The 12,292-nt window shown below is 37.5% G+C and overlaps 1 protein-coding gene across 5 annotated transcripts in view; it reads right to left on the bottom strand.

Moving 5' to 3' along the window:
- The window catches only part of tmem229b (transmembrane protein 229B), a 58,944-nt gene that overhangs the window by 6,209 nt on the left and 40,443 nt on the right, over positions 1–12,292 (bottom strand). For 4 of the 5 annotated variants that reach the window (XM_008116966.3, XM_062968050.1, XM_062968049.1 and 1 more), the window contains exon 2: positions 8,833–8,881. In XM_008116966.3, the coding sequence (XP_008115173.2) occupies positions 8,833–8,881 (49 nt within the window). Of the gene's footprint in view, positions 1–2,538; positions 2,718–8,832; positions 8,882–12,292 lie in introns of those variants that run through there. The other variant, XM_062968051.1, reaches the window with a different exon arrangement.

The following is a 12,292-nucleotide window of genomic DNA, read 5'->3' as shown; positions in this document are numbered from 1 at the left end:
GAAAACCTCATGTAGATTCACCTCAGTGTTGCCATAAGTCAGAAATGACTTGAAGGCACACAACAGGAACAGCAGCAGCAGATTTAGAACCAGAAATCCAGTGTAATGAAGTGTCAATTTGCACACAGCTAAGGGAAATTTATCCTCAGACCTGGCTATGGAAGAAAGCTTTGGGTTCATATACTCTGTCATTGCAGATATGGCTTCCATGAGAACAGAGATTTTTGTGCATAAATGTCTAAATGAGGAAGTCCCACAAACAAAAAACAGGACACAAGAAGCCAAAGTAGCCAGGGGACAGAAAGGCAAGGACAGTCAAGCCTTTGAGGTCCACTAACCCAAATGCCAAGTAAGTAAAGATACATAATCAGTGTAAAGGTATCTACTTGCACAAAGGGTAATGAAAACTAAATTAAGAGATATATAAAAAAGAGTAATGCTAAAAAAGCAATGGATCAGTTCATGTGTATGTCAACAGCATGGTTTGGTGTTATGTGAATGAGTCCTTTCCTTGTTCACTTCCCCCTCAAACACACTGATTTCTTCCGTTATATCCAAATTAGAATCCCAATCCTACCTAATTCTAATTATTTTCTTTCTGCAGATATAAGTGCTAACTGTGCTGCTAAGGCAAAAAAGGAACACATATTGCCAAAGCATTATTTGGAATAATGTTTGCATCCCAAGCAGTCTCCTCCCTTCCAGTTACACTAGCTCACAGTGGCTATTGCAAAAAAAAAAAAAAAGCCATCTTTCTTTGCACATTTGCTACCCTAGCTGGATGAGCTGGCAAAGCACAGAAAACAGTGTCTATCAGCTGCTGTATCTCTCCCTGGACTACTCTGTTTGATATTGACATAGTTAAAGCTTGTTGGAAAAAAAAAAGGGGGGGGGGGGAATCAGCAGAACACCAGTAAAGAAGATAATCTTAGCTCTTGGGACAATGAGTTCCGTAAACAGGTTGCTGCAACAGAAAAAGACAAAAATCTTTAAAAAGCTCTTTGAACCTCCACCCTGTGCTATAGACTCTGTAATACAGATGCTCACTAGTGCAACCTTGCAGTGAATGCATATGTATTTTTGTTGTTCCAGAAGAGGTGTTATGTTCAGTTATGACAATAAAGTGGAGTTCTAAAAATTAATCAAATGAACTGAAGATAACTTCAAATAATTTTCTTTTATGGCAATTTGTTCTGACAGCACTTAGGAAAAGATTTCATCTTTTCCATATACAAAACATCTCGATATTAGCAAGCAACAGCCTGGGAACCTCAGGACGAATGTCCTGTGCAATGCTGTTTCCCCAAATGGGGACATTTCTCATGATACCGCATCCTCGGGACATCAATTTCTTGCTTTCCACAAATTTGGTTGGGCCCAGTTGTGCTTGGCTCAGAGGGGAAAGGCCAGTCTCAGACCTTCTTCAAGGTTGGAAGTGTGCTCAATTTTATATGTTCCTCCTCTCTCTTTCTTATATTTATGTTCCATTTCTCTTCGAGGTGTGTGGGTTCACAGAAGACACATCTAGGAATTACTGTCAGCCACCATAGCTTTGGAACTGTTTTTTATCTTCACAGCAACTCTTTATGGTAGGTTAGGCCAAGAGGAAATGACTGAATCAGGACCACCCATTAAGGTTCATGGCCGAGTGGGTACTGACCCTAGATAATCCTAGCCTGGTGTTTAAAGTGCTATACCACACTGAGTTACCAGGAGTCCCCGGTAGCGCAATGGGTTAAACACTTGTGCCTGCAGGACTGCTGACCAAAAGATTTGAATCTGGGGAGTGGGATGAGCTGTCAGCTCCAGCTTCCCATGTGGGGACATGATAGAAGCCTCCCACAAGATGGTAAAACATTCGAGTGTCCTCTGGGCAACTTCCTTGCAGTTTCTCAAGTCGCTCCTGACACGAAAAAACACCAATTTGTTGCAGAGCCAGTTAAAGGAACTAGTTGAGACTTTATGATGACCACTCCATCTCAACATAAGCAACCATTCAGACTGCAAAAGATGGGAAGTTGAGCCACACCATTAATTCTGCTGGTGAGTCTTCCTCTTCCAGAACTGTTTTCATCCTGAGTACTCAGTATAAGTGCTCTGATAATTTTACAGACTGATGTCTGAGCTTGTTTCCTCCTGACTTACTCTCCCTTTCCCCTTTTGTGTTGTCTCATTTAGGTTGTAAACCTGGCTGTGTTTTAATCTGTGAACTACTGAGGGCAATAATGCTTCAAATAAATACATATGCTTATGCAATCTACATTTGAGTGAAGAATTATTTCCAGGTCTCCCAGGAAGATTGAGGCAGCTCACTGTCCCCAAGGCAGTTAGCTATAATGGAAATTGCTACTGAGGAAAGTGGAGAGTGGCACGAACAAGGTGAGCACCACTCTATAATGGAACGTATTACAATCTCCGTATGAACACATCTTCTTTTGTTTGTTTCTCTTTGACACTACTTCTTCTGTACAAAAAAGAGTCTTTGGTACATTCAGGTCAACTTTAAATAAAAAGAAGTTGTAAAGGACAAATACCTACTTGATTTCAAATAGTTCTCCATGTGAGGTGAATGAAGCCAGTACTCTGTTGACATTCTGCCTTTTCCTATATTACATAATATGGAACTTTGCCCCCAAAGTGAGACATTTTCAGGCCAATATCCTATCCTATCCTTCCTGAAGACAGCACATTATCAACTGCTATTGAGGGAGGTCTTCACTGTCATTTTTGAGGGTTGTCTGTTGTCACTGATGAAGTCACAAGAAGTCCACTGACTTGGGAATAAACTAGGCAACAATATATTTGAAGTTAGTTATGTGTGTATTTACATGGTTATGTCCCAATACCATCCAAGTTTTTATGTTCTCAGTGAGCTCGAGGTATGATATTTTTATAGTTTGTGTGAAAATGTGTACATTATTGTGCACATTTAAATATATATTATATATATATTAATGTGCACTTCATCAAATGTACACATTTCAAATAATTCTCATGTTGAATAATGTTTTTGTGTTCATTTTTCAAAATGTATGTGTGAGTTTTTGTGTATATCAGGGGTTCTTAATTTGGGGTCCCCAGATGTTTTTAGCCTACAAATCCCAGAAATCCCAGCCAGTTTACCAGCTGTTAGGATTGCTGGGAGTTGAAGGCCAAAAAATCTGGGGACCCCAGGTTGAGAACCACAGGTGTATATCAATAGATGCCTTATTTATTTATTTTACAGTACAGTCCCACTTATCCAACATAAACTGGCCGGCAGAACATTGGATAAGCAAATATGTTGGATAATAAGGAGGGATTAAGGAAAAGCCTATTAAACATCAAATTACATTATGATTTTATAAATTAAGCACCAAAACTTTATGTTTTACAACAAATTTGACAGACAAAGCAGTTCAATACATAGCAATGTTTTGTAGTAATTACTGTATTTACGAATTTAGCACCAAAACATCACAATGTATTGAAAAGATTGTCTACAAAAACACTGACTACTAAAAGGCAGACTGCGTTGGATAATCTAGAATATTGGATAAACGAATGTTGGATAAGTGAGACTCTACTTTATTTGCAAATCAAATTCCAAACCTTGGATGGAAAAGTACTGACCGACAGATTTGCTAAATTCATGCTGAAATAAAAATCTCCTTAATTTCATCCCCTAATTGAAATTGGGTAGAATGTGTTAGACATGTTGATTGGAATAGTGTTTGACAGGGCTGGCATGTAGAACTTTTGATTCTAATTTAGAATAGTTCAGTTTAATTGATTCAATTTTTGGCCTCATTCCTGTGAAAATGTCTAGATGAACAAATCTGGAATTTTTCAAGAAATTCTATCCTATACATGTACACTCAAATGTTAATGTGACTTTTCTTCTAGACAGGTCTGCAATGGATTGCAGCCTAAATGTCTTCCATTTTTCATACCATGAAGAAAAGTATTCTTCAAATAATACATAATCATCTTATGGAATTCACCAAAAGATGTATGACAGCCATTAACCTGTGTTTCCCTGAAAATAAGACAGTGTCTTATATTAATTTTTGCTCCCAAAGATGTGCTAGGTCTTATTTTCAGGGGATGTCTTATTTTTCCATGAAGAAGAATTCACATGTATTGTTGAACAAAAAAGAACATTTATTATATACTGTACAGTAGTTGTCATCACAAACCAACATAACCAGACAAACTCTGAATCCTATCAAGAATTTCTTGTTACTACCATTATTTCCATGTACAACTGGTATGTACATTTACCAATCCTGCATGCTCTGGTGTTCTGTTTGGCAGGCGCTGAGCATGCTTCCAAACAAAAACATTGCTAGGTCTTACTTTCGGGGGAGGCCTTATATTTAGCAATTCAGCAAAACTTCTACTAGGTCCTATTTTTCGGGGATGTCTTATTTTTGGGGAAACAGGGTAGATGGCTTGTAAGAAGGGGTAGATAATTTCATAGAGGATTGCTCTATCAAACGCTATTAGCCACAATAGTTAGATGATATTATCTTGTTCAGCAGAAGCAGAATTGCGTATTTATACAGGGACCAATATGTAGAGGGTTATTTTATGATTGTTGGCTTATGGTGCCAAGTGATTGGCCACTGTATGAACATTTATTTATTTATTATTTCCAATATTTATATCCCGTCCTTCTCACCCGAAGGGATTCAGGGCAGCTTACAACACTGAAAAAAGCTAACTAGATGGATATTTGCCTACTCTATAGCCATTTGTACTAATCATTATTATTGGAAATGTTAATAAATTGTTTGTCATGAGCACCATGAAAGTGAGGCACAAATTGAAGAACAGAGCAATATAATAAATCATGAGACAACAAAAGCAGAAATGGAACCTTCTTTGAAACAAGCTGAAGAAAACCATTTATATTACAGATTATGAAGCAGTATTGGATTTACTACCTGCCTAGTATTTTGTAGAGACCTTCCCACATATAGAATACCTTATAGAAGAGGCTCCACCTTTGGTGCCTACCTACCTGCTTAGGGATGTACAATGGAACCTCTGATTAACATTGTGGATTGTGGGGAGATTCATATAGAAAGAGGTTGTCATTTAGATATCCGGAACCATAGCTATTTAAGGTTTTTTAGTTCAAACAAATGGCTTCAACTGGGCTTGACAACAAAACAAAAACCACTGTGGGTGACTCAAGTCCAGTGTTATTTGAATCTACAAAGCATATGCCAGATAACAGTCTGGCAGCCATGTTTTACGCTATCTATAGTTCTAGAATATTTTTCAAAAGCAGCTTCATGCACAGTGTGTGATCTATTGATTTATTTACTTACTTGATTTTTATCCCTCATTTCTCTCCATATAGGAACTAAAGGTGGTTGATGATAAACATGACACAGTGTAAATTAAAACAATGTAAATGTGCGTAAATATTAGTATAAAAATAAATAATAATAAAACCCTTTGCATCATTAAAACATTAAACATAAAATATTAAAATGCATTAAAATTACAGCTACCCCAAAATCCCAATCACACTAACCCCAGCAGCCCGCCTCTCAACAGTCCATAAATGCCTGATAGTAGGGGTATGTTTTCACCTGCCTGTGAAAGGCAAGCAGGGACAGGGACATCACTGCAATCCTGTCTCCTAGAACTACTACTCAAAGTGGTGGTCTCTAGCCTTGTGCCAGCCCATGAGGGATTAGCTGGTCCATTAAGAGTTTCTCAGAAAGAAAGAAACCATTGAACATCATCTTTACAATTTCAATTCTTTACAGAATTGAAACTATAAAGGATAATTTTGGATGGACTGTATGGTACCAGTCCTTGGGGCATGAGTGAAAAACTACTGCTGGTCCCCCATATCAGATCATAACCCAAGAAGCATAATTCAGAGTAAATTGCAGTAAAGGCTTCAAGGGAAACTCTAGATCTCTACATCTTCCACCCCATGTGTGGCAGAGTCATACAAGCAAACTGTGGATTCAGACATGGTGCCACAACACAGACCTCCTCCTCTGGCCCTACAGAGCAGAAAGAAGTAGCAATGAAGTAAGGGGAATATGAATGGGAAAGGAGAAAAGAATGATATTTCCTTAACTGCAATTGCTGCAATGACAGAACCCCCCTAGATTCCTGCCCTCGACCATGTTTTAACTCTAAGGCACAGCACGAAAATGTAATCACAGAGAGCTTTTAGAATATTGGCTGTGGCAGTTCCTAAGTGTATGTGGCACATATGCCACAGACGAGGCATATTAAATACACTCTAATGGATGGAAAGGAGCCAGAATGGACAGGACCACAAGAAATGTGATGGCAGGAGACAAGGATGAAAAGCACTTGATACTTCCATCTCCTGGGGAAAATCAGACAGGTGTGCCAGCTCATTTTCACAATTAAAGACAAGAATAAACAGAACACTATCTTTGGAGTATATCTCATATCTCAGAGACAACAACACTAGCAGTGCTTTATGAATAATAGCTGTCATCCCTCACTTGGAGTATTAAATCTGTCTTCGGAAATATGCTTCATTATAATGCTTTCCTGACTAAAGGGAAAATACAGCTGGGTATATTTTGCTTGTGCCCTTTGCTTGGTCTGTGGGTGAACTGCACAGCAATCATAATCTGACTGTGGCACTGACTGCCTAAGAGCAGATGGTATGGATAAGCCCCGTCCCTCCCTTTCTCTTGGTCACCGATAGGGATAGAGGCATCATAAACATCACAAGACACAGCCATGCACACATTGTTTTGTTCCAAACTGCTTTGGGCATGACCTAACACATCTCTTTTGATTATCAGGTTTTAAACTAGTCTGTTTTAACTTGTCACATTTTTAAATGTGCTTTTACTCTGTTTAAATTACTTTTGTTAGTTTGAATGGTTTAAAAATTATTTTATTCTATGCTGCCCTGAGATCCCATGATAGTGTGGGATAAAAATATTTCAATAATATATTTAATGAAATATAAAATTAATAATATATTCAAATGTATTACATATGATGATGATGAAGAAGAAGAAGAAGAAGAAGAAGAAGAAGAAGAAGAAGAAGAAGAAGAAGAAGAAGAGGAGGAGGAGGAGGAGGAGGAGGAGGGGGGGGGGAGGAGGGGGAGGAGGCTGTAACTTCCCAATATTTCTAAGGTCTTCTGGCTCTCACTGGATCGAATTTGTTGCTCACTATTTTATATATTAGGACAGCATTTGACATTGTATATAATGGGACCTGGGCATCCATGGATTTTGGTATCCACAGTGGGTGGGGGTCCTGGACTCAAACTTCAATGTATAGTGAGGACCCACTGTATAGTCATCTCCCATTCAGTGAATCTCGGGCCTCTTTTATTTGAAAAACCTCTGAAAAAGTAGGTGATAAGAAGGGCACTGAGAAGTGACAGCAAGACACCATTTCAACAAAGCAATTACTGAAAAATAAATGGTCTGCGGTTGCTGGAGAAAGGAAGGCAATCAGTAAGGTAGCATCTAAACTTTTTGGACAACTGAAACGGGGTCTAAGAATTCTCTTGCTGATCAAGACTATCAAAACACAATGAATTCTCATTTTATGACCAAGTCAGAAATAGCTAATGTGTGAACAAGAAATATTTTAGAATAGTGGATTAATAAAAGTGATCTACAAAGATAGGCCTCTTTCTGAAGTTATTTGGGGTGCAGATTCAGAAAACTGCATCAGACAGATGGCATCAGCTCTAGCTTCTCAGATAAGGTGATCATAATTTTCTATGGGTGAGCAGATGGCGACTTATAAATGGCATATGTTTTATATCTCAAAAACTAGAGCTGACTAGGGGAAACTGGTGCCATTTTTTTGGAATCAGCAGGCCAAATATACCCAGAAACAGGGCTATATTTGAGGCACCAAAATTTGTATTGGGCAGTGATTCTACCTTATTGAAACTGCCTTTGTTATTATTTGTGAACCTTAACAACTAGGAAAAAACAAAAACTAGCATTTTGAGAATTTATGTAGCAAGAATGGAATGACCTGTGAGTCAGATATGTAAGAACTTTCTGGCATATGGACTGGGATGGAAAAAAGACTTGCAAAATATCAAAACTATGGAACCATGAAGGATTCCCCAGTTATTTAATGGGTCAGTAGGTTCCTAAAAAGGTCACTCCCTCATTATCTGGGCTCCTCCAATACTCTTAGTGGGAGCAGCAGTTCCCACACTGTTTGGAAGATAATGACCATGACAACAATTGCGAAGTCTAATGGTAATGCAGCTGATTGGCTTGTCCCTTCCCATATGCCTTTAACCCATTCAAATGGTTATAAATGTCATGCCTTAAAGACAGTAATCTTTTTTTATACATATATAAAATTGAAGAATAGCCCTGAAGAGAAATTGGGAAGTGACATCCTCAGGAAATAGTCAATCAGTTCCGCCACTGGCAGCTTTATCAGGGAATAGGAATATATTTTGCTTGTGCTCAGTCTTTATGAAGACATATACATCAGAAAGATCACAGCAGGTACCTTTACCTAGTCTGCTCTTTGCTGTATTATTTTGCTCATAATGGCATTTTGGTGGATTCCAAGTTTGGAATGTAAATACTACTGGTGACTCCAAAGAAAGTTTACCGAATATCTGTCTACATTAGATGCATGCCACTAAAAGTAATGGAACTGTGTCTGGATCTAAGAAAAACAAGAAGTTTCGCTCTTGGGAGAACAGAATGATATGAAGAAAGCATAGTACACAAACACATTATACAGTGGAGTTCACAACTTTGATACAGGGACATTTTACACTCGAGAAGTTGTTCTGTACTTTGCAAAAACATCTGCCTTCATCGGCATTTCATAGCTCACCTGCCTAGATTCTTCCACATTCACAGGCATGTCTGGGCACGTACAATTCCTACAAGATAAAATTGAAAAGTGAACTAAGATTCTAGAAAAGGTCAATGTTTCTTGAGAGAGTTGCACAGAAATAAAAATACAATGCTGTAAGCAAGTAGCACTCAAACCTCACAGCTGTTTGTACAAGGGCTATCTCCTGTGATTTGTCAGAACATGTCAGGAATGGGTCCATATTATTAACCCAACCAGGGCAAAATATCCTGTATGGTGGGCTTTTGGGGATAGGAAGGCTGCTATGAATTTCATTTTTTCTACAGTTCTTTGATACAAACAATGGGGAACAACAAAGCAGAGGCAATGTGGCTGGTATCTTTTGGCCTTCCAAACTCAATTTTCAAATGTGACCATCAATTGACTTAAAATAGTTGTTCCCAGTTTTATCACGCTGGTCCTAAAAATTGATTGACTATCAGCACTCGGCACATAGACATCCATGAAAAGTACAACTAGGACATGGCCAGGATTCTGTTGTAGAGCGGTTCTACCCAGAACATTTTATACCCTTCTCTTAAGCAGTCTACATTTACTCTATCACTGCTGGCACCAGGGAAAGGGAAGACATACATAATTAGAACAGATCTGATTAATAAACATTTACTTAAGACCAGTGCAGTGTTAATCTAGGTGAGAAACAATCGGTCCATCAATCAAAGTTTCAACAGAATATGTGAAGATTAAAAAAATACAGATTGCGGCAATAGAATAATAGATTGTTAAAGTTTTTAAAATAGCAGAAATTGACAAATTAGCAGTGATGAACAAAGAAAAAACAAAAAAAACGTTATCAAAGACGGAGCCATTTCTAAACTCTGGAAAAAAAGTAAAAGAAAGACGAAAAAGATTGTATAGAAGGATTCATAATTGAATCTGTTAGAATCTTTGTAGGAAATGTATAAATAATAACTATTAGGCCAAAAGAAGGAATAGAAAAACAATGTTATAGGCAGGAAGAACGGAAGTTACCACAATGGGACGGATGGGAAGAGGGAAGGGCATAGTCAAATACAACTATTGTATAGATGTTAGGCAGTATTGTACTGCTCTATGTATATATATACATGTGTATAGATTTGTTTCATTTTGAATGCATATGTAAATTAAATAATAATAATAATAATAATAATAATAATAATAATAATAATAATAATAATAATAACTTTATTTATAACCTGCCTCTACCTCCCCAAGGGGACTCGGGGCGGTTCACACGGGGAACGAGCACAAGAATCAACAGATAAAAACAGAACACAATAACAGCATATATAATTAAAACAATAAAATAAACATTTATAAAATACATCAGCAGGTGTCAAGACAAAGGTTAAACTATTAAAAATAGCAAGGGAAGGCATATATATATATATATATATATACACACACACACACACATACACAGTAGAGTCTCACTTATCCAACGTAAACGGGCCGGCAGAACGTTGGATAAGCGAATATGTTGGATAATAAGGAGAGATTAAGAAAAAGCCTATTAAATATCAAAAGAGGTTATGATTTTACAAATTAAGCACCAAAACATCATGTTATACGACAAATTTGACAGAAAAAGTAATTCATTACACATTAATGCTATGTAGTAATTACTGTATTTACGAATTTAGCACCAAAATATCACAATGCATTGAAAACATTGACTACAAAAATGCGTTGGATAATCCAGAACATTGGATAAGTGAGTGTTGGATAAGTGAGATTCTACTGTATATAATGAGAGGGGGGGAAGAGGATAATTTTTAAATAATAATAAAAAATAAAATTTTAAGTATGTTAATGCAAAGAAGTGGCAAAACACAGTTTGTATGTAGGAAAAGAAAAGGGTGATCCATAAGATAAAATTGTGAGAAAACTTAAGTTTTTCATGTAATATTAGCAACAGTCTTGTTGAAGAAGTACAGAGGATTCCACTAGAGAGAAGAGGAACTCTGCTTTTATTGCCTTGCATTAAAAGTGGTTTGGAAGTGGTATGCAGATTGCTTTGGAGGTAGACAATCTTGTTTGTTAAAACCACAAAACTAAAAATACAGAGGCAGTGCAGCAAGGAGAGTAAAGGCGAGCCTTTCTGAACTTTATGGGAAGAGAATGTGATGGTGAAAGTAAGGAGTGTCAAAAGGAGGAAGAAGAGAAGGAACTATGGAAGAGAATATTGACAGGTTGTAAAGATTGGGGATCTAGAGAAATCCTTGAGAAATGCCTACCTAATAGAATTAGCCTAGAATAATGGCATAGAGAGACAAGATCAGTCGCAAGCAAAAATGGGAAACAGCTCAGCAGCACAGTTACTAACATTCAAAATGATAATGTCAACATGACAAGATCTTCAGCTCTTAAGAACACATGCTCTTTCAGGGGTCATACTAAATATAATGTCCATGCAGTTTATAAATTCATACAATTTGCCTATACAATCAACAACACTTCTAAAATCTGTTCTTACTGCCTCAACTGCTTTTAAGAGCATCTCTTTTGCTGCATGAATAGGGCTGGAACTGAAGGGATTTAGCCCAGAAAACCCCGTGACAAAATAAAATGATCCAGTAGGGCCATTTAGGGAGAACGTATTTCTGACCACATAGGATACTTACTGAAAAACATCTTTGTCAGTAGTAATTAATTATGAAGTATATAAAGTAACTACAACAAATATTCTTAATACCCTCTCTGGAATTTGACCTTGAATTTGATCCAGAGCGGAGCCTTTGAATCTTGCTGAGAACATTTTTTTCTGCCCTGAAATCTGACATGACACCTTTGCACACACTTTTTAAAATTTTAGCAATACATCCCAATGAAGTTCTAAGTTCAGAAGCTTAATTTAATTTTGTTGTGCTCCTGACCAAATAACTGTAATCCCCTGCTTGGGGGCATACAATAAAAAAGAACTATTCTGTCTTTACAGATATACCTGCACTCAGCCTCATGAAAGCTCCCAGGAGCTGCGATTTCACTTCTTAAATAGGTTCCAGTTGACAGGAAAGAATTCCATTTTTCAAAACCATACATAGACCTCCAGCTACTTCCTGTTTATTTCTTTTTTGCTGTTTGGAATTCTTAGTCTGTGCAGCCTAAACACCCCCTGAATTTGCCCATCCCGATTTAAAAGAATTGAGGATACATGCTAGTAGTGCTTGGTGGATTCTGTTCTTAGAGGCAGGCAACAGCAAACCACCTCCAAAAAAATCTTGCCAAGAAAGTCCTATGATAGGGTCACCATAAGATGGAAATGATTCAAAGACACATTAACAACAAATAATCAAACGAGGCATAGTTTGATCCACTAAATTTGTCATGCACAAAGCCCCCATATGTTAAGACTTGTAGGTTTCCCCCATTCTGGCTTAATAGCTTTGGGATGGGTATGATTTGAATCTGTCTTGTGGCAAGGGGGCAAAGATGA

This window comes from Anolis carolinensis, chromosome 1, assembly GCF_035594765.1.
Source record: "Anolis carolinensis isolate JA03-04 chromosome 1, rAnoCar3.1.pri, whole genome shotgun sequence".
NCBI classification, from domain to species: domain Eukaryota; kingdom Metazoa; phylum Chordata; class Lepidosauria; order Squamata; family Dactyloidae; genus Anolis; species Anolis carolinensis.
Note: the sequence above shows the minus strand (reverse complement) of the source record. Positions and strands in the feature narration are given on the sequence as shown.